This window comes from Tachyglossus aculeatus, chromosome 24 (assembly GCF_015852505.1).
Source record: "Tachyglossus aculeatus isolate mTacAcu1 chromosome 24, mTacAcu1.pri, whole genome shotgun sequence".
Taxonomy (NCBI): Eukaryota; Metazoa; Chordata; class Mammalia; order Monotremata; family Tachyglossidae; genus Tachyglossus; species Tachyglossus aculeatus.
The window spans coordinates 16,270,871-16,293,755 of NC_052089.1; the positions used below are offsets into that span (position 1 = coordinate 16,270,871).

Here is a 22,885-nt window from a genome sequence, read left to right on the forward strand (position 1 = left end):
AGCAGACAAATGGCAGCAAAGCTTGTGACTACCAGGCCCATGCCCCATCCCTATGCAGCAGAAACCTTGTGACTACCTTTTAGACTGTGAGCCCACTGTTGGGTAGGGACTGTCCCTATATGTTGCCAACTTGGACTTCCCAAGCGCTTAGTACAGTGCTATGCACACAGTAAGCGCTCAATAAATACTATTGATGATGATGACTACCAGGCCCGTGCCCTAACCCTATGCAGCAGACAAATGGCAGCAAACCTTGTGACTACCAGGCCCATGCCCCATCCCTATGCAGCAGAAACCTTGTGACTACCTTTTAGACTGTGAGCCCACTGTTGGGTAGGGACTGTCCCTATATGTTGCCAACTTGTACTTCCCAAGCGCTTAGTACAGTGCTCTGCACACAGTAAGCGCTCAATAAATACGATTGATGATGATGACTGCCAGGCCCGTGCCCTAACCCCATGCAGCAGACAAATGGCAGCAAACCTTGTGACTACCAGGCCCATGCCCCATCCCTATGCAGCAGAAACCTTGTGACTACCTTTTCGACTGTGAGCCCACTGTTGGGTAGGGACTGTCTCTATATGTTGCCAACTTGTACTTCCCAAGCGCTTAGTACAGTGCTCTGCACACAGTAAGCGCTCAATAAATACTATTGATGATGATGACTGCCAGGCCCGTGCCCTAACCCCATGCAGCAGACAAATGGCAGCAAACCTTGTGACTACCAGGCCCATGCCCCATTCCTATGCAGCAGAAACCTTGTGACTACCTTTTAGACTGTGAGCCCACTGTTGGGTAGGGACTGTCCCTATATGTTGCCAACTTGTACTTCCCAAGCACTTAGTACAGTGCTATGCACACAGTAAGCGCTCAATAAATACGATTGATGATGATGACTACCAGGCCCGTGCCCTAACCCTATGCAGCAGACAAATGGCAGCAAAGCTTGTGACTACCAGGTCCATGCCCCATCCCTATGCAGCAGAAACCTTGTGACTACCTTTTAGACTGTGAGCCCACTGTTGGGTAGGGACTGTCTCTATATTTTGCCAACTTGTACTTCCCAAGCGCTTAGTACAGTGCTCTGCACACAGTAAGTGCTCAATAAATACGATTGATGATGATGATGATGACTGGGAGTCAGAAGGACATGTGTTCTAATCCTGTCTGCACCACTGGTCTGTTGTGTGGCCTTGGACAAGTCACTTAACTTCTCTGTGCTTGTTACCTCATCTATAAAATGGTGATTGAGACCGTGAGCCCCTGTGGGACAAGGGACTGTGTCCAACCAGAATTGCTTGTATCCACCCCAGCTCTTAGTACAGTGTCTGGCATATAAGTGCTTAAATACCATTATTATTACTTGGAATACCACTCTACAGGATTCATTGGTGTGAGAGGCCAAGTGCCCTTCTCATCATCAAGGGTATTTAATGAGCACTTAATGTATACAGAACACTGTACTAAGCACTTTGGAGAGTGCAGTACAACAGAGCTGGTAGATATGTTCCCAGCCCACAGTGAATTTACAGTCTAGGAGACTGGGCTCTCTCTGGTATCTTGTTTCTCCTCAGTGAGAAGTTGTTTATTTTGGGGAAAAAAAAACCTATTCATTCTACTCTTAGATTCCCTTCACAAGACGCAAGTTGTGGAGAGAGGAATTTAAGGATGTAAAGCAGTGTTCAGTGGGAGTTAGTCTACTACAAGGAGTTTTCAGAAGGTTCTATTCAACCCAAGTTGGACATATTCTTCATTAAAGTTGTAAAACCATGATCACCATAGGCACCGAAAAAATTTTTACTTCTGTAACTTCCAGAAAAGCCTCCTCATCTCATTAGTAGATATTGAACTATGTGATGCTAACTTCACATTGCCTCAAAGATTTAAAAGCCATTCAGTTCAGTGGTGGTTTTCATTGCAGTATGCAGTATGTAAAATAATTTCATATGGCCTGTACAGAGTTTCTGGAATGGATCCTAATTTATAATATGAGAATTTATGGAAAACATTTGTGATACAACCCTGCTTTAGAGAACTATAATCCAGCTGTATTGTGAGGTAGTCTGCATCCTCTTTTATCCCTGAAGGACCTTTTATGATTGCTAAAAATCTTAATCTTTACACTTGAAGTATTGGTGATATAAATTGGGTAAAATGGAGTGCTCCCCCGTGAAGGAGGAGCTGATAATCAAGTTGTTGTTGCTCAACTCAGCTTAATGATTAGAAAACCAGGTGATTCAAGTTAAATTCAAATTCTCTTTTAACAAGTAACATGAGTACAAGTTGTGGTATTAATTTTCATCTTGAGTGTGTGAGTTTTTTGGATTCAGAGGGACCATTAATTACTTTTCTGCATTTGCTAGATGATTGTAATTAGAATGAGCAGACTATGATTGCTTCTATAACTTACAAAGTGTTTTACAAGAAACACTTCTCATTAGGTATATTGAGTGTTGTATGAAGGTGAGGCATTGAGCACTGAATAATCTCACCATTATGACCTTCAGTTTGATACCTAACTGCTCAGAAGCCTCACAGTTCATGTAAAGAGAAGGAAAATTCCTGTGTGGAAATTGTTGGAAGAGGACCCTTAAAGTGGAGCAATATTCTAGGAAATCCTGAAAGTAATGTTAAAGGACTGTATAGATTAGCCATCACAGCCAGTGCATAATCTGAAGGATACACTTACCGTGTTATTGTGTGGAAGTTAAGTGTATGTTACAGTGAGTATGAAGTCACAACTTATCACTAAAACAATGTCGAAATACATGCCAAAATTAAATGCATATAATAGAGGAACACCTTATTCAGACATTTAATGCAACTAAATTTATCATTTTAATAAGACTTCATGTAGCTACTGCTATATAAACCCACCCTCAGACTCACAGCACTTATCTGAAATTTACATATCTAAAAAAGTACATATCTGAAATTTATTTTTATGTGTCTTCCCCTCTAGACTGCAAGCTCCTTGTGGGCAGGGAACATTTCTATCAACTGTTATATTCTCTCACAAACAGTACAGTGCCCTGCATATAGTAAGCACACAATTAATACTATTGATTGGTACAAAGATCTAAAAGGGAGAAAACTAAAGCTGTCCAGGTGGAACAAACATTTTAAGAACAGTTAAGTGTGGTCTTAAACGTTGTAGTATAGCACTAAGACCTTTGGGAGACAAGAGCAGAAGTTGAGCCAATCTGGGATGCAGCAATAGGGAGAGGGTTTGCTCTTCTTGAGTAAAAGCTTTGGGAACATCATGATGCTGAAAGGTAGATTACATTAAAATGACAGATACTGCAGATAGCCAATGTACAAGAGGTTATCTTGGAATGGACTTTGTGTACTCATTCTTTCACATTCAGCCTCATCCTAGTCAGAAGGATAAGATCTTACTGTCAGTTGTCATTATCAAGAGGAAGTACTACTGTATGTATACAGCTGAGATATTGCTTCATGCTCCCTGTGGGGTTTTGACATTCAAATTCTTCAGCTACCAGACTGACTGCAAGAAGCTGAATATGTCTTCTGTAGTAAATCTCACAGCTCTGTAGAGGATTGGAAATCACAACTGCCTTACAGACTTGTAACTAGGTGTCAGGCTTGATACTCTACTGCTACATTCTGTCTAGAAGTGTGCTGATCTCTTATTACCTTAATGCATGCTTCTTCATCTTGCCTATGTGCATCACTGGAGAGTATGCTGCCTCAGTAGCAGAATTAAGTACTGGATTGCTGATGTGCATTTTTGGGTGTGTGTGTGTGTGATTTTCTTAAGACTTATTGTGAACCAGTAGTGCTGTGTGATTCATACGAGAATTGTTGTAACACTGGGGTTCATGTAATCTTTACAGCTATGTCCTTCATACTTGAAGATATCTTCTGAGGGTAAGAGTCATTCATTCAGCCTTATTTGTTGAGCACTTACTGTGTGCAGAGCACTGTGCTAAGTGCTTGGGAGAGTACAGTATAACAATAAGCAAGAATATTCATAGTCATTAGAGAAGCAGTGTGGCTCAGTGGAAAGAGCCTGGGCTGGGGAGCCAGAGGTAGTGGGTTCTAATCTCGGCTCTGCCACTTGTCAGCTGTGTGACCTTGGGCAAGTCACTTAACTTCTCTGGGCCTCACTTCCCTCATCTGTAAAATGGGGATGAAGACTGTGAGCCCCATGTGGGATTATCTGATTATCTTGTATCTACCCCAGCACTTAGAACAGTGCTTGGCACATAGTAAGTGCTTAACAAATACCAACATTATGTATTATTATTATTCCCTGCCCACAATGAGTTTATACCGCAAATGTTTTTGATATGAGGCTGAAAAGACATCTGTGACCAACGTTTCATTTCACACTGTGTTCATGTGAGGATTATCTGTTGCTGCTGTGATGTGTTGGCCCAATACCTCTGTTATTCAATGTGTATTAAAGTAAGTAGCAAGAAAACATAAAAACAGATAAGGAGCCAGATTCTCCCAGTTTGTAAACTACTCCTGTGGAGTAAATTGATCACTTTAGAAAGATTTCATAAACCTTGTTTGGTCTCTAAGTGTGCCATTTTAAGTAATAATATTAATAGTAATAACAATAGCAAAAACAATAATTGTGGCATTTTCCAGTGTTTTATATGTGCCAAGCACTCAACTTATCACTAGTATCAATAAAAGATAATAGTCCTTATTGCGGATGGGGCTCACTAAGTAGGGGGGACAACAGGTTTTGAATCCAATGAGGAAACTGAGGCAAAGAGAAACTAATTGACTTGCTCAACCAAGGTCATACATCAGGCAATCGACAGTCAGGATTAGAACTCAGGTCCTCTGACTCCCACGTTGGTTTTTTTTTTCACTTGGCCATGATGTTTTTCTTAAAAAAAGTATTTACTCTGTAATGCACTGTCTGAAATATCCATAGTTTTTCCTTGTAAAGCATTTATTTGAGTTGAGCAGTTATTCACTATTTGGATAATTTAAGATTTTTCTCTTTGGAAATCATTTGGTAAAGCTTTCCTGAGTAGATGTAGCAAATTAAATTTTTGTAGGAGTCACCCAGTTCAATTAGAAATCATTGCCTTATAAAATACATTTTAATAGAAATAATGAAGCATGTTACATATGTAAGAAAAAGTTAATCATCACTCTATCTGAAATGGAGAGTTACTGATCCTAAGAAACAAGGCCAAGGAATTTACAGCTGAGTATTTTCTCCCTAATCTTCTCTCTAATCTCAAATGTGTATTACTTTTACTTTTCAGTTGAGAAAAAGATAAAACTGAAGGGGGGGCCGAAGGGAGTTACGGTTTTCCTGAACTGCAAACCCAGATGCTGGGTCTAGAGTGGGGAAAGGTGAATGGAGAACAGATGGGAAAGGAAAAATCATTCTGGAAGGAGGTCTGAGGTGGGGATGGAGAATGTTGCTTCATCCTTCTCCTTTGCAGTTCCTTGTCTTCCACCACAGTCATCAAACTGCTCCCTCCCTATCTCCTTCACTTGTGCCCTCCACCATCTGCCCTGACCCTCCCCTCTCTCCCCTCTACCCCCACCGTTTTGTAGCCCTGGAATGTGGCACCGTGTTGCGGCAAGGTGACAGCCCTAAGGTTCACAGAATAACTCAGCAGCATTGAAGTTATTACCAAAATTAATTGATAGAATCAAAATATAGTAGGCATTGGTTGGAGTGGGGAGATGGTGTGAGTTCTGAATGCTAGGAGTTAAAATAGGAAAGCAGTGGGAATTGGGAAAGGGGTTGCTGGAGGTTGGAGAGGGGTTGGAGTTATTTTCCTGGCAAATTTGTGGAAAGGGAAACCATTTCTAGACAAAGTGGTATCAGGGTTTAGGGGTCTCCCCTGTAGCCCTTTCCCTCTCTTACCTTTGAAGTAGTTTGACTTGAATAGAGTAGATAAAAGCCCGTTTCCAGTTAACATTATATAGTGACAGAGTTCTTTGGCATAGGTAAGCATTGCTCTCTAGTATGGGAACACAAGGTGTCTTTTTGCTGAATAGAATGTGAAAGATGATGCTTTGAAAATTAAGGATTTAAAAATACACAGAAATCAGATTAAAATATTTTTCATAGTAATGTATTTGATCATATTGTGATTTTTTTAAAAATCACATCTTTTAAGAAATGGGTGTTCGGTCCATTTGTTTGGATCTGGGAACACCTGAATGCGATTTATTTTGTTTCCTATGGAAAACCACATTTCAAAGCTCTTTAGTTTAACACTCTATTTTCATGAAACCAATTAAAATTGTAACCAGAGGGCCCCTGTGTTCATTCCATTTTATTAAATGTTAAGCCCCCGTTGAACACGATAGAACCAGTGTAAATATATTTTGGATCATGTCTAAAACAGAGCACACCCATCCCTTCAAAATTTCTATTCTGCCTGGATTAGCCATTTTTGCCCAAGAGCAAATGAAGTTCAGAATCTATGTATTTCTCAGGCCCCAAATTTCTGCAGTAAAGAAATTTACCGCAGGCCCCAAATTAAGTTCCGACACTTGAACCTGGAGAAATCTGACACCTTTTTCTGTCCAAAAAGCAAACAATATAATTACAGCCAGCCCCAATCTGCCTTATGATCCTCCTCCCACCCCCTTTCAAGAGGACACAGAGCCGTGAAGCAGGCTGACCTGTAGTGTCAGCATGTTCCTGCCTTTGGCTTGTTAGACGGCCTGATGAGACTCCTTATTGAATTTCTTCCTCTCAGCAGCCAAGCCACTAACTGTGCCCTCCAATTAATAGATTCTGCTACAATGGAGATCACTGATTTATTTTTACCAGAGAGAGCCAGTCCCGGGAAGTACAGTCACATTAAATAACAGACTAGAAGTTCGGCAGCATTTTTTAACAAACAAGCAGAGTGGTGATTATCTAGGCAGGCAATAATCTGGTCTTGGTAATGAAATGTGAGGTTTTGAGTGGAATTTTTAATCCAAAAATCTAGAGGAGTTGCTAAAAGGCATGAGAGACCTGGCATGCATTTGTGCATTTTGATGGTAGTAGGTCCATTTGTCATTTCACAGATTTCAATCAACCAATTTTCTTTTACAGTGCTTTGAACCAACACATCGTGTTCACAGCTGTCATGGAAGTTTGATATCTGCTTTGTCTGCTTTTTCTTTCTATTTTTCTTCTTCAAAATATTTCCCCTAAGTGGTATTTTGTATTTGTTTCCTGCTTTTTTGCCTCCAGAGGTTCAAAAGTTAAACTTGGATATTTTTGTAAAGTTTTTAAATTTCCTTTCCCTTTCTTTGTTAGTAGTTAGCTTTGAGCACTCTCTCTGCTCCAGAAGGAAGTATGATGTCCCCCTTGTCCTAATTTTTTTTTACGCCCAATTAAGTCTGTTGATATCTCAGATCTCTCAGTTCAGGCATTGGAATACTCCATTCTGATCTTCCTAGTTAACCAGACTCTCCCCTGCAGCATTTCAGGAGGTGTAACAAACCTCATGTGTCAAAGGGCTATGCAGAGGAGCTTAGGTTCCCTAGCCTACTCTAGATTTTTTTCCTTCACTTCCATCAGAGAAGCACTATCAGCCAGGAGCACTCTCCATCCTGCTGCACTTCCTAGCAACAAGGCTCTTTGCTGGGACTTTGAGCAGCTGGAGTGCTGGGGTATTAGGAGTAGCCTGGGTCTTTCATTCATTCATTCAATCGTAATTATTGAGCCCTTAATGTGCAGAGCACTGCACTAAGCACTTGGGAAGTACAAGTTAGCAACATATAGAGATGGTCCCTACCCAACAACGGGCTCGCAGTCTAGAAGGGGGAGACAGGCAACAAAACAAAACATGTGGTCAGGTGTCAAGTCATCAGAATAAATAGAAGTAAAGCTAGATGCACATCATTGACAAAATAAATAGAATAGTAAATATGTACAAGTAAAATAGAGTAATAAATCTGTACAAACATATATACAGGTGCTGTGGGGAGTCTTCTGAAGCCTATGGAGGAAGAGACATAGAGTCTCAGAGGGTCTGTTCTGGGCTGCAGGATTCCAGATTGGCTCCTCATTTCAGGACTCCTAGTGAGGCTTAGGGCATGTAAGCTCCTCCTCTAGATTGTGAGATCCTTGTGGGCAGGGAGTGTGTCTACCAACTCAGTTGTATTACACTCTCCCAAGCACTTAGTTCAGTGCCCTAAATGCAGTAAGCATTCAATAAGCACCATTGATTTCTTGGGAAGCAACTTGTAATTGAGAATTGGCTTTGAACTCAGTGTAACCCTGGTTTCAAGGCTGCCACTTCAGCTATATAGGTAAGATGTGTACTGTAGGAAAGCCCAGGGCACATCCTAATGTCCATGGCAATTGTGTCATCTCTCCCCTGGCATACAACAGGCCGTATGGTAATATCAGGGTGTGAGGTCCAGGGGTGCTGTGAACATGTTTCTTCTCCCTCATTAAATCTATATAGAGCTGATCATTTCTATTTTAATATGTTTTTTAAACATTTATTGCTCCAAAACAATAATAATCATAGTGTATATTAAGTGCTTACTATCTGAAAAATGCTATACCAAGTTCTTGGGTAGATATAATACATGCAGTTCCTCTTCTACGTAAAGCTCCGAGCCATATGAGAAAATATTTTTAAAACCATATTGGGGGTGTGATGGATTTAAAGTCATTAATACCATCAATCAATTAAGTGGTCAGTTCTATTTATTGAGCACTTGCTGTTGCAGTAAGAACAGTGTCATGCCATGCCCTATCCCCTGGAAATCCATGGGTCTGTAGCCCTTAATGAAATCTATCACAGCCTCCCTCTACCTCTCCTTAATAAGGAATGAAAGCAGAGAATGCCTTCATTTTTCTTACTGATCTAAAAATGGTGGTTGTGGTTGTCAGTGTTGTGTCTTTATTCTTCCCTAGTCCTCCCCGTCCTTCCCAATTTAAGGAACCTCCAGATGTAAATCCTACTCCTGGCTTAGGCCCCAAGATGGCCTATACAGTTTATGCGACAGTGTTCTGGACTCCAGCGACCTGGGCCATAGTGTGTTAGAGCTTGGTTGCTCACCCTGGAGAGTGTCTGAGAGTCAGGTCCTAAGATGAGTGCAAAAATAAATTGTGGGAAGTGGAGAGTGGGAGCTGGGATGGTGCTATTTGACTGATGGTTTCCGTCATCTATTGGTGCAGTAGAAAGTGATTAATTGTGTGAATTGTGGGGAAGCAGCGTGGCTCAGTGGAAAGAGCATGGGCTTTGGAGTCAGAGGTCAGGGGTTCAAATCCCAGCTCCACCAATTGTCAGCTGTGTGACTTTGGGCAAGTCACTTAACTTCTCTGTGCCTCAGTTACCACATCTGTAAAATGGGGATTAAGACTGTGAGCCCCCCGTGGGACAACCTGATCACCTTGTAACTTCCCCAGCACTTAGAATAGTGCTTTGCACATAGTAAGCACTTAATAAATGCCATTATTATTATTAATTATTATGTGGCCATGAGGTAGCCTTAGATTTTGTTTTAATTAGTCATACTGTCCTTTAGGCAAAGTCAGCTTTTTCAAGTATGGTCAGGACTAAAACCCTGTAATTGTAGGACTAATACATATTCCTAACCAGATAAACTAGAAGAATAGGAAATTGTTAGGTGTAGTAAGGAACATATACAAAGATGCTGCTGTGTTGTCATCATAAGTTAATATTTGAACTGTTCCAATATACCAGGTTCTGCAACCCATGCCTCTCAGCCTTTTAATGAAATTAGGCTTTGTGACTTTCTAACTTGGTAAGGGAATCAAATGAAATTAATCTTGGCCCTAAGGAGATAGTCCTCACCTTCTCAGAATTCACTTTCCATATGAAGACTTCAGAACTCACTGGAACTCTGTTACAGGGAAAGAATTTCAGTGCCAAAAATTGCTATAAACTTTTACTTTGGTATTTTTTGAACCACGGAGATAGATGTGACAAAGAAGCTGTATAACTAAGTTGCATACAGTTTGCATCCATGTATCCTCTCCCATCTTTGGAGTTGAATTAAAGCTGTGACTCCAGGGAGATCCGAGATAGATGTGTTTCTTTTCTGAAAGCTCTGATGGAAGGTCATTGTTTCCCGACCAGATAAATGGGAGGAAAAATTACAGAAGACCAATGACACCTAAAACTGAGAATTTGAAAAGCATAGAATATGCTTGGATTCCAAGGCATTTTGTTAAAAGGGTGAAAAATCAATAGTAATTGGTACAGATATCTAACACATTCTCTAATGTGTTGCCCAAAAGATTATTTCGGCTTAATCTGCTTTGAACAGGAAGGGCTATTTTAAAATTCATTATTAGATTATAGTTAGATGGAGTAGAGAGAACGAAGAGGATGAGGCAGTTAGCTAAACCAGAAGTTTGGAATACATTATAAGAAGGCAGAGTAGAGGGTCAGAGAGAAAGAGAAAGTTCAGTTTCTCTTATCTCATTCTTTCCCCAGTATCTTCAAGTGCATGTGGACCAAATAACTTTCTGTTTTCAGCCTAAACACAAGGCCCCAGGAAGATGAGAAATTACCCATCAGGACTCCTGAGTAACTCCAATCCATCATCATAACACCCTAGAGATGGGTCAACAATACTAAACAAAGACATTATAAGTCACAGTTAGAGCTATTAAAAAGTAAAGTGGTTCTTCACTTTTGTATTTAACAAAGAGAATTCAGATCCAAACTGAGGGCGTAAACAAAGAATAAAATCACGAAAAATGTAAAAATGTTATGAAAGTTATTGGTATTACTTGAGTTATCAGAGGTAAACACATTTTTCCAGTGCCTCATTTTACATATTTGGTGAAACAGATTTTTTTTTTTCATGATCCTGACTTGCCAGTTCTCCTACTGCATGAGATAATGAAGAAACACTGGCTCAGGTTCTCCATGCAGCTTTCCTGAAACTGCCTTGGCTTTTTACATTCAAGAGTAGATCATACGCTTTTTTTCTGAAATCAGCTATAGCCTGGTGGGTTTCTTTTGTTTCGGAAAAATTGAGATATGGTTGCTATTAGCCAAGTGCCAAGAATATTTCTTGGTGTAGTTTTCAGTAGTCATAGTTTTTTCTGATGAAGCTGACTGTACAATCTGGTTTTACATTCTGAACTGTATTTTTGTAGGTGTGGGAGGGCAGGGAATGCAGGGGCTGGGGAGGAGAGGAGAGTCTTGCTTCTGTTGTACTCTCCCAAATAGTAAGTACTGCGCTTTTCTTTAAAAAGATACTAACTGAACTAATGGGCTACATGAGCCACCAATCCTTCACTTTCCAAGCTCAACTTCAATGCTTGGCACTCCATGACTGAGCTGGAACATATTCAGTTCATTCTGAGATGTGTTCATTTAGACCTGTAAATGAATTGAAACTTAAGAGTAAAACATTAGGAGACTGAGGGAGTAAAGAAAAGTTCAATGAAAACTAAACAATTAGTATCAGTTACAGGCAAGATAAAAAAAATAATGGAAAAGGTTTAATGTCAAGCTTGCAAACCCGACTAGCAAGCAACACACACACACACACACACACACACACACGCACTTTGCTCCTTTGAGCAGAGAGAGGGAAAGAGTAAAAGAGGAAGACAAAACATTTTAAGTAACACAAACTCAGTATAGAAGAGGGACAGTGCTAAAGAAGTCAAAGCCTAGCATCTACCCAAACACTAGTAGAATAGGTAATTCTACTAGTAGATGAAAAAGGGGTCGACAGATCAATTTTTTTAGATATTATTTGTTCGTTGTCTGATGTTTGTTTGACTGGCAGGTTTCATATGACTTAGTTCCATATACATTTGCCTTCGTTTGTCTCTTTCTTGTCAGTGGAAGATGGAGGCTGCAGAGTCCTTCAAAATGTCAGCGCAAATGGATAAACCCTACCACTAGATAAAACACCGTTCCTTGAACATGCAATTTGTCAGAGGGAAATCCTGCAGCTTACATTATTTGAGGCTTAGTTGAAAAGTTTAAAATGAGAAAGCAAAGAATGTAAAATATGATAAGCTATAGCTATGAAGGACTTGAAATAGCATCAGACATTTGATCGTTTATCGAAAGATTAGAATTCAATTGCTCTCCTGTAGGAGGTTACTAGGGGTGATCAGAGCACTTCTGATGGGTTGAGGGACAGAATAGTTTTGCATCCAGTTATTTTTGTGTGCATTTTAATCACTGGGAGAGCCCTGTTTTTCCAAGTATATTTCCAGAAGAATGCACCATCTATACTTCAGGCCATGCTTCACATTATTTCCCCATGTCTTTGCAAGAAGGTTGCAGCAGTGAAGCAGAAAATGAAAGTATTAATATTTTGAGTGATTTTTGCCTTGGGAATTTTGATTCAATCACATGACCCAGTTATTTTGTGTCTGTGTTGTTCCTGAGATAGGCTGAAGTCTTGAGGATTTACAGGGTGTTAGAGTCAAAACTGTGATAAGGACAATAAGTCTTTGGGCTAACCAACCTCTAAATCAACACTTCTGTTTTTGAACACCTAGGAGAACCATGAATTTGGCTGTTACCATGTGAAAGAATCGAAGGTTGTAATTACAGTTTAGCCAATACAATTCATCCAGCAAAATGTGGAACTTTCTTACAACTCTTAAGTATGTGAAAAACTTTTCTGAGTTCAACTTCCAGTCCACACAAAAGAGTATATTTTCTAACTTGTTGGTAAATATACATAATTAACACTTTTCTTTCTTGGAATGACAGATTAGAGTGCATGTATGCAACACAAATACAATAGTTGGCTAGTAAAGTGGTTCTTAGAAAGTATATATTTTTACTAAACAGATTTTCAGCAATTGCTGCTTAAGAAGTTCTTCAGAGGGGTTCTTAGTGTTCACTAAATGATCTTTTCATTACTGAAGGGGGGCACTTTCTTGCTATTTGGTACGTTGAAAAGAAATTTTACACAGTGTTTCAGCAGGCACATTTGAAGCAGTGTGATTGGATAAAATGCACATTCTTTGGCTTTGTGGTAGCATTAGATTTTAAGGTCCTTGAGTCTGTTGCTTCTGAGGTACTTCCTTTAGTGTTTTCTTTAGTGTGTGGCACCCATAGACACTCACATACCATCACAACTACCTCTGCCATGATCTCTCACTTTTACATGCTTTTTTTTTTTCTTAGTTGAAGTTGAGAACATGTAGGAGTTTTTGAATTCCATATATTTGCACCTGGAGAAGAAAATTTCAGAAAAATTTTCTGGAAAGCTTTAGATTGCAGATTTTGACTTCATTGGCTGGAAATAGTGCATATCAGGACTTAAAAATCTAAAGGGTATCACGCTTATCTTTTCTAAAATGTTCTATTAGAGTATGGAAGCAACTTTGAAGGTGGAATAATAATAATAATAAACAATAATAACGGTACTTATTAAGCATTTACTATGTGTCAAGCACTGTTCTAAGCGCTGGGGTAGGTACAAGATAATCAGATTTACACAGTCCCTTCCCACATGGGGTTTACAGCCTTAATCCCCATTTTATGGATGAGGTAACTGAGGCACAGAGAAGTGAAGCTACTTGCCTAAGGTTACACAACAGACGTGGTGTCATGAGGATAAGAACCCAGATCTGCCCATGCTCTATACATAGCTGCAAACATTCCTTTGGAACTTAATCCATCACACAAAATTCCTGAGGTACAATCAGAAGACAGTTCCCTCACCCACAAATTGAGGTCCAACATTTATTTAGCTTATTTTGAGTATGTAGTATTTACAAGAATGTGGAGCCTCTATAGACACAGAAAGTAATGAAAGGATGAAAATTGTACTTTGGCATATGACATGAGGCGGCTAGAATTATAGATGCTTGCTGCTTACGTTTTTAATTGTGTTAGATTATAGTCGAACTGAAAAGATAGAAGGAGGTTAGAAAAAAAGGTGCTGCTGGGAGTGTCAGTGATGCTGGGAATGTTAACACTCTTGGGCCAATTCACACCTTGCCAGCTGCCTTCTTAGATGCCCAGAGACATGAAATCACTTTTGGTGGGGTGTGTTGGGAGGGATCTGGGGTTCGTGAGATGGAGTAGATGCTGCTTTTAAAAAATCTTTTACAGGATTGTCGATTCTACATTATAGTAGTACCGCAGAGGGCCAGACACACTAAAAAAAAAAACAATTTGAAAAAGGGACACTACTTAATAAACCAGAACAAAAATCTCGCCTTGTGTTTACAGATAGACTTTTAATGGAACATTTCATGGTCTGACATGAATATTAAGCCAATGTTACTAATTCTCAGACAGCCTTTGGCTTACCTGTGTAATAAAATCTGATATTCGTAAATAGGCTAGAAAATATTTTAGTAGTAAACTTCGAAAAATACCAAGAAAACCCTTCACAAATATGAAGGCTTATCGGAAACTCTGATAGCCATTAATGCAGGGTGCAAATCTTGTGAAATCAATTATCTTAGGTAGTTGAAGTATTTTTTTATTTCTGAGCAGGGAGGTGTGAAGAGCAAAATTCCAGGATGTCTGCTCGTTTCTAGCCAGTGTCAGTAGACAAGCATGGGAATAATGACAAACCACTTTAAAAAATGAATTTGAAGCTAGCACATCTTGAATTTTCAGTTTAAAATTTAATAACCTTATTCTGTTAGAATGGAAACTTATTTTGCAAAGCGTATTTATTGGGATGAAAAGGAAATAAATGCCAACATGTTTTAAAATTGTTGATTTGAAATGTTATTTTTGGCTTGAGAGATTTCCAATCCTTGAGGTTTTTTTGTTAGATTAGGGAATTGACACTTTTGATCAAAGTATAAAAACATGTTTGCTAACTTTTAGACAAGCTGAAATTAATATTGTATGCAGATGAAGAAAATGCACCCAAGTTAGGGGATTTGGCTGCTTGAAATAATGTATTCACAGGTTTTTGAAATGCCTTAGTGATGTAAGAAATACAGTACTTGGACAGTAAAAGGAAAATTCCAACTTTGAACATCTTAAGCATCATAAAGTATATTAAATGAATAGACAATTCAGTAATGTCCAACAGATAACTAAAATTCAGGTTTTATTTTTTCAATAATATTCATCAGACATTTCTTCTGACAAGACTTTACTGAAAGATGAAGTGCAAATGGGAACCCTGTAAGAATGTTTATAAGAGTTGTACATGACATATCTTAAGCGCCACTAAGTACACATTGAATACTTTGTAAGTATATAGGCATATAAACATGCAAGTGTCATGTACCTAACATTACAATATGCATTTTGTTCACTTAAAAATGCTAATGCAAAAGTAAATTAAGCAATTGTGTCTTTATCTTCAGTGCAATATGGTTAATTACTGGGGCTCTTTGAGCATTATTTATTTTACAGTGTCATAAAATATCCTTCCAAATGTTACAAATTTGAAGCTAGACCACTATAACAGCTTAGTTCTAGAAGCAGCGTACCATTGTAACATGGACTTCTTTCAATAGTGAAATCTATTTTAATAGGTCAGTGTGGTTCCTAATAAGTTAAAAATATTTGAACTTTAAGGAAATTGGTTTTCATTTAAAATAAACAAGTCACCAGCATTTCATTTAACTGTTAGGCAATGGTTGTATAATTAAAGTCAAAAATTTAGTTATTACCTAGCTGCATCATAGAATGCATTAAGTGCAAAGGGTAAAGTCAAATTGCATTTCCTTATTTTTTTTTTAATTAGAACTTTATAGCAGTGTGGAGCTACAAATCATTTAAAGTGTGCCAATGTTTACTTTTAATCAAATTTATTAATCTGTGTGCAGAGCGCTGTACTAAGCACTTGGGAGAGTACCAAACAACAATATAATGGGCACCTCTGCCCACAATGAGCTTGTCTATTCACTAAAATAGTTCATTTTGGGAGCAACCAAAAAAAAATAGAGGAAGAAAAAGTAATCCACAACTTAATAGAGGGAAGCGCAAATTGTCTTCCCTGCATTGCAGCTATTGCATCCTTTCCATTACACAAAATTTCCTCTACTTAAGACTACCACTAAATATTTAGAATGTAAAAAAGTGTACCACAAAAAATTTGAGGAGAATATCAGAAGTTTTAAAGTATTGTGTGTAGTTTATGCTGAGATCAAAATTCATAGAGGAACTACTGCTGGTTGAACCCAGAATATGGGTCAAGTGTTGAGCCCTCTGATCTCTCAATCTTGTAGTCACCAGAAGCCTTTTTCCTTTGAGCTAATACTAGAATAGATCATTGGAAATGGCTTTTTCTGTCTCTTCAAATTGGGGCTCACTTCCTCCTGTTAACATTGGAATGAATTTCATGGACACTCAGCATGTGAACAATGTGATAATGAAACTACCCTCTTTTAGTACCCAGGAGATAATTCTGGTGTGGGGAGTAAAATTGTCAGAATATAATGTCCGCATAGCCTTTAAATAACTGAGCAGTTTATTTTGCCTATTGCTGCCCATTCGGGATTATTTCTTATGGCTTCCTTAATGTCCACTGAGCTGCTTTCATATATATGAAACATATATGATATACTTTCTATTCAGAGATTATGTATAAAATCTGTTTTTAAATGCAACGCTGAAAGATAAGCAAATTGCAATTTTTGACAATTTAGAAATCCCCAAACTAGTAAAATAAAATAGTGATAACAAAATAACCCATTATTGGGATAATACAGTGCCCTCTATGCCCCCCTCTCCTGCCACCCTCCTACCCCAGACAAAAAACAAAAACAAAGGAAACACACTAAAGTAAAAGTTTGGGGATTTTTTTTTTTAATGAATGATCCAGAGTAGTTATTGGAATCAATCCCATTCCCTACTGGTAAGAATTATTAAGATATTCATTTTATTTTATGGGCTGTCTGCTTCGTTTTTTTAAAAAAACTTCATTTTAATTGTGTAAAAATTAACATTAAATTTCATGTAAGAATTGAATGGGATTGTGAGATGAAATAGTTTATTCTTCTCAACAGAAATATCCATTAGGTGACTATATAAAAATGTACCTCTGTACAGTTTCTTTCTCTGTTAAGCACGATAAAGAAACAGGTTTTGATCTTCTCAGAAACGAGACCAATAATTAGAATAAAAATTCCTTTGTGATGCAGTTAGGCTACCTTGCTAAAAGCTCTTTATTATTGACATTATAACTTCATCATAGTCATGTAAAGTGAGAGGTAGAAAGATCTTTGTGAGATAAACACCACCAAAAACAACCAGTGACTATTGCATTCAATGTGAAAGCATGGAAGGTAGATATATAGAAGTTCATCTTATTCAAATTAGTCTTTCATGTAATATTTACCATTTGCCATTTTGTACTGGGTTTTTTCCTTGATGCATTGCCTTTGGAAGGATATAATACAAAAAAGTTGAAAGAGAAAAAATTATAAAACATTTCCTGTTTAGAAAAATGGTACCTTATATTTTAAAGGCATTCTGTGAAGTTTGAGGGAGGAATTTATATTTGACAAGAATGTGTGGCACTATTTTGAGGGGAAAATATGGACATTTCAAGGATGATGGTTTCATTAAGGAAGGAAATGAAACAGCAACAGGGAATGAAACAGCAATTTTTTCTTTACTCTTCCTACTAAATATGTTAGGCCACATATAGCATGTGGACTCCCATAAGAAAGGAAGCTGGAACCTCTGTGTTTTTGAGATTAAAGTAGATTATTTATCAGCACTGTCAAAGCTGCAATGTGTTGGTAGTGGAGATCAACACACTTAATGCCTTAATTTAATCTAACAGTGTCTGAGTGGACCTTGTAGGGCAGGAAGAAAGGGAATGAAGAACCTACATTAAATATCCCAGCAAATAACAATGAAATATATTGCACTAAGGGTAAGTACTGCATGTGTGTACTTCGAAATAAATTCTCACAATCACTGAAGAAGGTTTCCTCTTTCAGGATAATCAAAATGCATATTATAATTACATGGGTTTCCAACATCCATACACAGCAAGTACAAGATACTTACATGTAAGTACACTGTAGTTACCTATATTTTTGCATAGTTTTTAGTGTGTACTTTGTGCCACTTAATAAAAAGCATTACTCACTAGCAATTTGTGTTTTACTGACTTCAGCTGAGGTTGCTGAATTTTTGGTATATTCATCACGGATTACCATTTGCAAAAAGTGATGTCATTGGAACTTGATTTGGAAGAGTCTAAATAAGATGTGATGGGAAGGGAAAGCTGGAGTGCAAAGATGTCTTACATGGCCTGTTTAATGAAGAAAAATAATGTCTGGTTCAAGGTGTTTTACTTAATACACTTACCCTTATTGTGAATGAATTACTATAGGTAAGCATTCCATTTTCCTTTTGGTAACACTTTACAATAAGTGGCACTAAATTACACTATAACTGCTATGTTACATGGAAGTACATGTAACTACACTGTAACTGCTGAATAACTACTGTACATGTGCATACATGGAACCTCAATGCTATTACAATCATGATTACATAATTACAGATGAGCCTGTCCTTTCTTTCAATTGAGAGATTTTATATTTTTACATAAAAATGATAATACATGAGGTGTTAACTTCCTTGCCATATTTAGAAAAAGTTAGTTTTCTTCCCATAGTCTTTAATATATTGGAGTCTTAGTGCAGGGTTTTCCATCTTGAAGCAACATGAAAGTATCTGTTTTGTAGATTAAATTCCAAACCTCAATTTGAGTATCAGGTTCCTTAAACTGCTTCTTGGATTCTCTGATGACAGAAAATGATTAGCTAGAAGAGCATCCCCCTTCCCTTTACCCCTCCCCCCTCACCCAACCAAAAGCAAAAACCAACACCCCCCCCCAAAAAAAACAAAAACCTTACATCATTTTTCAAGGAAACAAGCACATGGGGGAAAATATAAAAGAATGTGACATTTAAAACTTCAAATAAAGAGCACAGTTAATGGACACTGTAAACAGTACACTGGCAGAGATTAGCTACCTACCCTTGAGCAAATCACATCATGCCATATTCTACCTTTGGATATGTGCACACCCCCAATCCCTGTCCCTTGGCCCACTGTTTAAGGTATTGAGTTTACAAACATTCTTTCCAAGCGCTTAGTACAGTGCTCTGCACACAGTAAGTGCTCAATAAATATGATTGAATGAATGAATGAACATGGTACACAGCTGGAGCTTCCACTTTACCCATTTATCTAATTTTATTTTGCACAAAAATGAGTAGACTGTGCAAGGAAACCTTTTCTATCAGGTAGGACGTGGCCGTTTTTGTGGGTTTTTTTTTTCATTTTTGTTTATGATGTAACTACAAGAATTTACATTATAAATTCTTCACAGGTCAAAAGCTAACCGGTGAAACATTTAACTAGAGACCTCCAAGCTGATTTTAATGTCTGATTTTAACAAAGTTTCAATGCTTCTTTACATTGTTTTATGGATGGGGGTCAAGAAAGACAAAATCTTAACAATGCCTCAAGTTTTGTTTATTTCTAACTTTATATCAATATAAATCAAGCTTGAATTGCCATAGCAACAATTCTCCTGTTTGCGGCAAGTGGAGTTTGGAGGGAAAGAATAGAAATATAAACCTGGCATTGACAAAGAGTATCAGTTTTGTATAATGTATCTTGAAGTTGGGCTTAAAATAGTGTTGGATGCAGTTCATGCAACATCTTGTCACAACAAGAACCTTTCTGTTTGAACAAATTTTGTTTGTGGATCTTTCTAAAGACTGCCTTGAAAGTCATGAATCATTTGTAAACCTATACTAGTTTGAATGTGTCTAGGAGCACCTACCAGGATCTCTCAAACTACCATACTATAGTTTAACGTATTATTGCATTTTTTCCACAGATGTATGGAGTGAATTGTAAAAACAATCATGCAATCACATCAATGCAGACTTATTTCTTTAAAATGTCATACTGTATATGATTTATTATGTTAACACTCAACCACATCATATTATTTATGTTCTGTATATTTTGAAAAAGTGCTGCTCGACTGACATCGTCCTTTTTTTCTTTTTTTAAGAAATTAACAAGATAAATGTTTAAACAAAAACAATTTTAAAATTCTAACATTGTCCTTAAAAGTTTTACACTTTTCTGATAAATAATCTAAGATACAGCACCCTTGTCCTTCAGTTCATAGTAATACATGATGTTCTCAAACATTCCCCTACACCAAAAATAAATCCCAAGAGATTCTTTTTACCATAGGCCATCATGCTTTCAAATTCACAAGTATCGCTACCATATACAATTGTTTTTTTCCAAAGGTGCAGCGTATGGGAAAGGGAGATCAATTGTAATCAATACTGGTCTTCATTCCTCTAACATGGAATAAATACTGAGACCTGGTATAGCAGTATTTACTTTTACCGGAAGAGATAATAAGCCATTAGGCTAATATATTTGTCAGGTTTAAGAGTATGCTGTTAATTACACAAAAAATTCAGAAATAATCCAGAGAGAGAGACTTTCACCGTGGAGCTAAAAGCATGGCAGAAATTCTCTATTACTCACTATACCTCACAAAATGCATAGACAGTAATTTAATATAAAGAATTAGTCCATTTATACACAAAACATATATCTTAATGGGGTTTTTTTGGCAAACCAACAAAGGTAAGCAGCCCTAGAACTGCCAAATTAAAATTTTTATTTTTAAAGCAAACTAAATTGTTTTGTAAGGATATAATCAAATGTCGTTGTAATTTAAAACCTGAGGCTGTGCACTGGTTGTTAGTTTAAAATTACCTTTCCTTATAACATTGTGCTTCCATTGTATAACAAATAAAAATTAACAAGAACTAGAAAAATCTGTTGCGGAACAGTGCTAGGACATACAGACAAAAATACTAATACATGTTATCTACTTATAATACTGGTTTAAGTCATATCTAAAGGGATATAATGGACATTAGAAAATGCTTACTTTTGACTGACTGACTTGGAGCCAAAAAAGTTAAATATGTATCAAATAATGTTTAATTGGATTTATTATATGCACTATATACAGATATTAAAATGTCTGACATTGTGCCCTGTGAGTATTTCAAATTTGCGTAGGCATATGAGTCCATATGAATCAAATAAATTATAAAAACAGAAATTACAGAAACAGATCTAATCTTTGTGATTTTTCCCAAAGCAGTAAAAGGGTTGGTCAAATTTATTTTGAAATGATGCTGTAATAGTCTAACTGCAGGATCTGTATAGTACACAGCATGATGTGATTACAACCCAAACACATGGCTCCGGTATCAAGTACCATTTCGTAAATGGCAAATTGATACAGCTTTACCACTGAGTCCGAGCATTCTAAAAATTCTACTGTAGTGTTTCTAGTTTATGATTCCTAGGGAATATGTGTCAAAAACAAAGTTGTTTTTTGAATTCGAAAAATGTAGAAAATATTCTTTGTAAACCTCTAATCGTGGATTTTAACATGAGCGTATTAGGCCTTCACCTAAGGGTGTGTGTTATGAAAACTGTCCAGTGACATACTGATAAGGGCAGTGACAACAGGAAGAAACGAGGAAAAGAAAAGAACGTTTTAAAATGTCAAAAACAATTCCATACCATGGTTCAAGGTGATGATTAACATTGTTAAGGCTGTATATTCAAGCACTGTATGTTAAGAGAGCAATGGGCGTGATATTAGGCAATAAGAAATTTCCTGCATTATGAATGATAGGGTTATTAAAGAATGGTGCTGTCAACAGCTGATTGGTGGTATAAACTGGCTACTGATAGCAGTGCAGAATGCAAGTTAATAAAGGTAGCAGAAGATGGAAGGAATAAATTCAGAAAGATGATAGCCAGTTTTCTCCAGCAGTCAGCCCGATAAGTAAAACTCAGAATCTAGGTCTGCACTAAATGAAATATTCCTTTTTCTCCTCCGCGTTGACTTGGCTGCCTTCCGCATTGATAATGGCCGTATCGGCATCCGGGGCGTCTTCGGCTCCTTTAGCTTCGTTTGTTAAGTACGTTCCTGTAGGAATCGGATCAAATAAGAATATGACTGCAATGACTGTGAAGCATTGAAACCATTTTATTAAAGTTCCCTGGTTGTGGATGCAGACCATGCCATGTCTAGACACAGGCAAGCATGGGGTAAGGGGAGCCAGTCTGCAGCTTAATAAGGCTGATGAGTCATCCACAGGCCAATAAGGAGCATAGAAATTAAGCTGTTCCACCCCACCACAGCCAAAGCAGGTCTAGAGAGTGGGGGCCCTGACTCTTGGCAGATGGGGAATGTGTTTGAGAATGCAGCCATAGCCCCTTCACAGATCTCTCCAAGCCCCTGCTCAAACCACACCTCTGCAGCCTAAAGTGATGACCAGTGCGTGCTTATAAGAGGCTTGTGTTTCCTTTCCCTAAAATGGAAACGTTTTTCTACTGGCTGGACTGACCCAGGTAGAGTCCTATTGAAGAACAGAAAAGGTTACCCATTTATAAATGCTATGTTCCAATTTCAACTGTGAAGAGAGGTGGTGATTGGTAGGCCCAGGTCTATGCCAGTGACTATATAATTGAGACAAAAACTGGAAAAAAAAATCAGTATCGAGGTTATTGAAAACACAGTATTTTGGGGTTTCTTTTGTGGCGTGTGTGTGTGCGTGTGTGTCATCCTGTTGAGATTATACTGGTATTTTTCTTAGAAAAGAGTCATTAGGCTATTATTACTTTTCTTATTATCATTATTCTTGTAGCCCTACCTTTCCAGAGAGAACAAAGCTGCCAAATACTACTTAAGGTTGCAAAACTGTCCCCTATGGTAGTGAACGCTTACAGCCAAATTCGAGGCTCACACAGGGTTATAAATACAACTGATATGTGTCCTGTCATGACGCACAACCAACCTCTAAATGGTGCCATGCCCACAGATAGGTGACTTTAATCAGAGAAGCAGCATGGCTCAATGGAAAGAGCCCGGGCTTTGGAGTCAGAGGTCACGGGTT

The 22,885-nt window shown here is 37.9% G+C and overlaps 1 protein-coding gene across 6 annotated transcripts in view; it reads right to left on the minus strand.

Annotated features, from left to right (window-relative positions):
• Positions 1-14,971: 14,971 nt before the first annotated feature.
• CADM2 (cell adhesion molecule 2) overlaps positions 14,972-22,885 on the minus strand; it is an 861,189-nt gene continuing 853,275 nt past the window's right edge. For 3 of the 6 annotated variants that reach the window (XM_038766108.1, XM_038766105.1, XM_038766103.1), the window contains one exon: positions 14,972-21,915. In XM_038766108.1, the coding sequence (XP_038622036.1) occupies positions 21,797-21,915 (119 nt within the window). In that variant the 3' untranslated portion in view covers positions 14,972-21,796. The remainder of the gene's footprint in view (positions 21,916-22,885) is intronic. The other 3 variants (XM_038766109.1, XM_038766104.1, XM_038766106.1) reach the window with 1 other exon arrangement.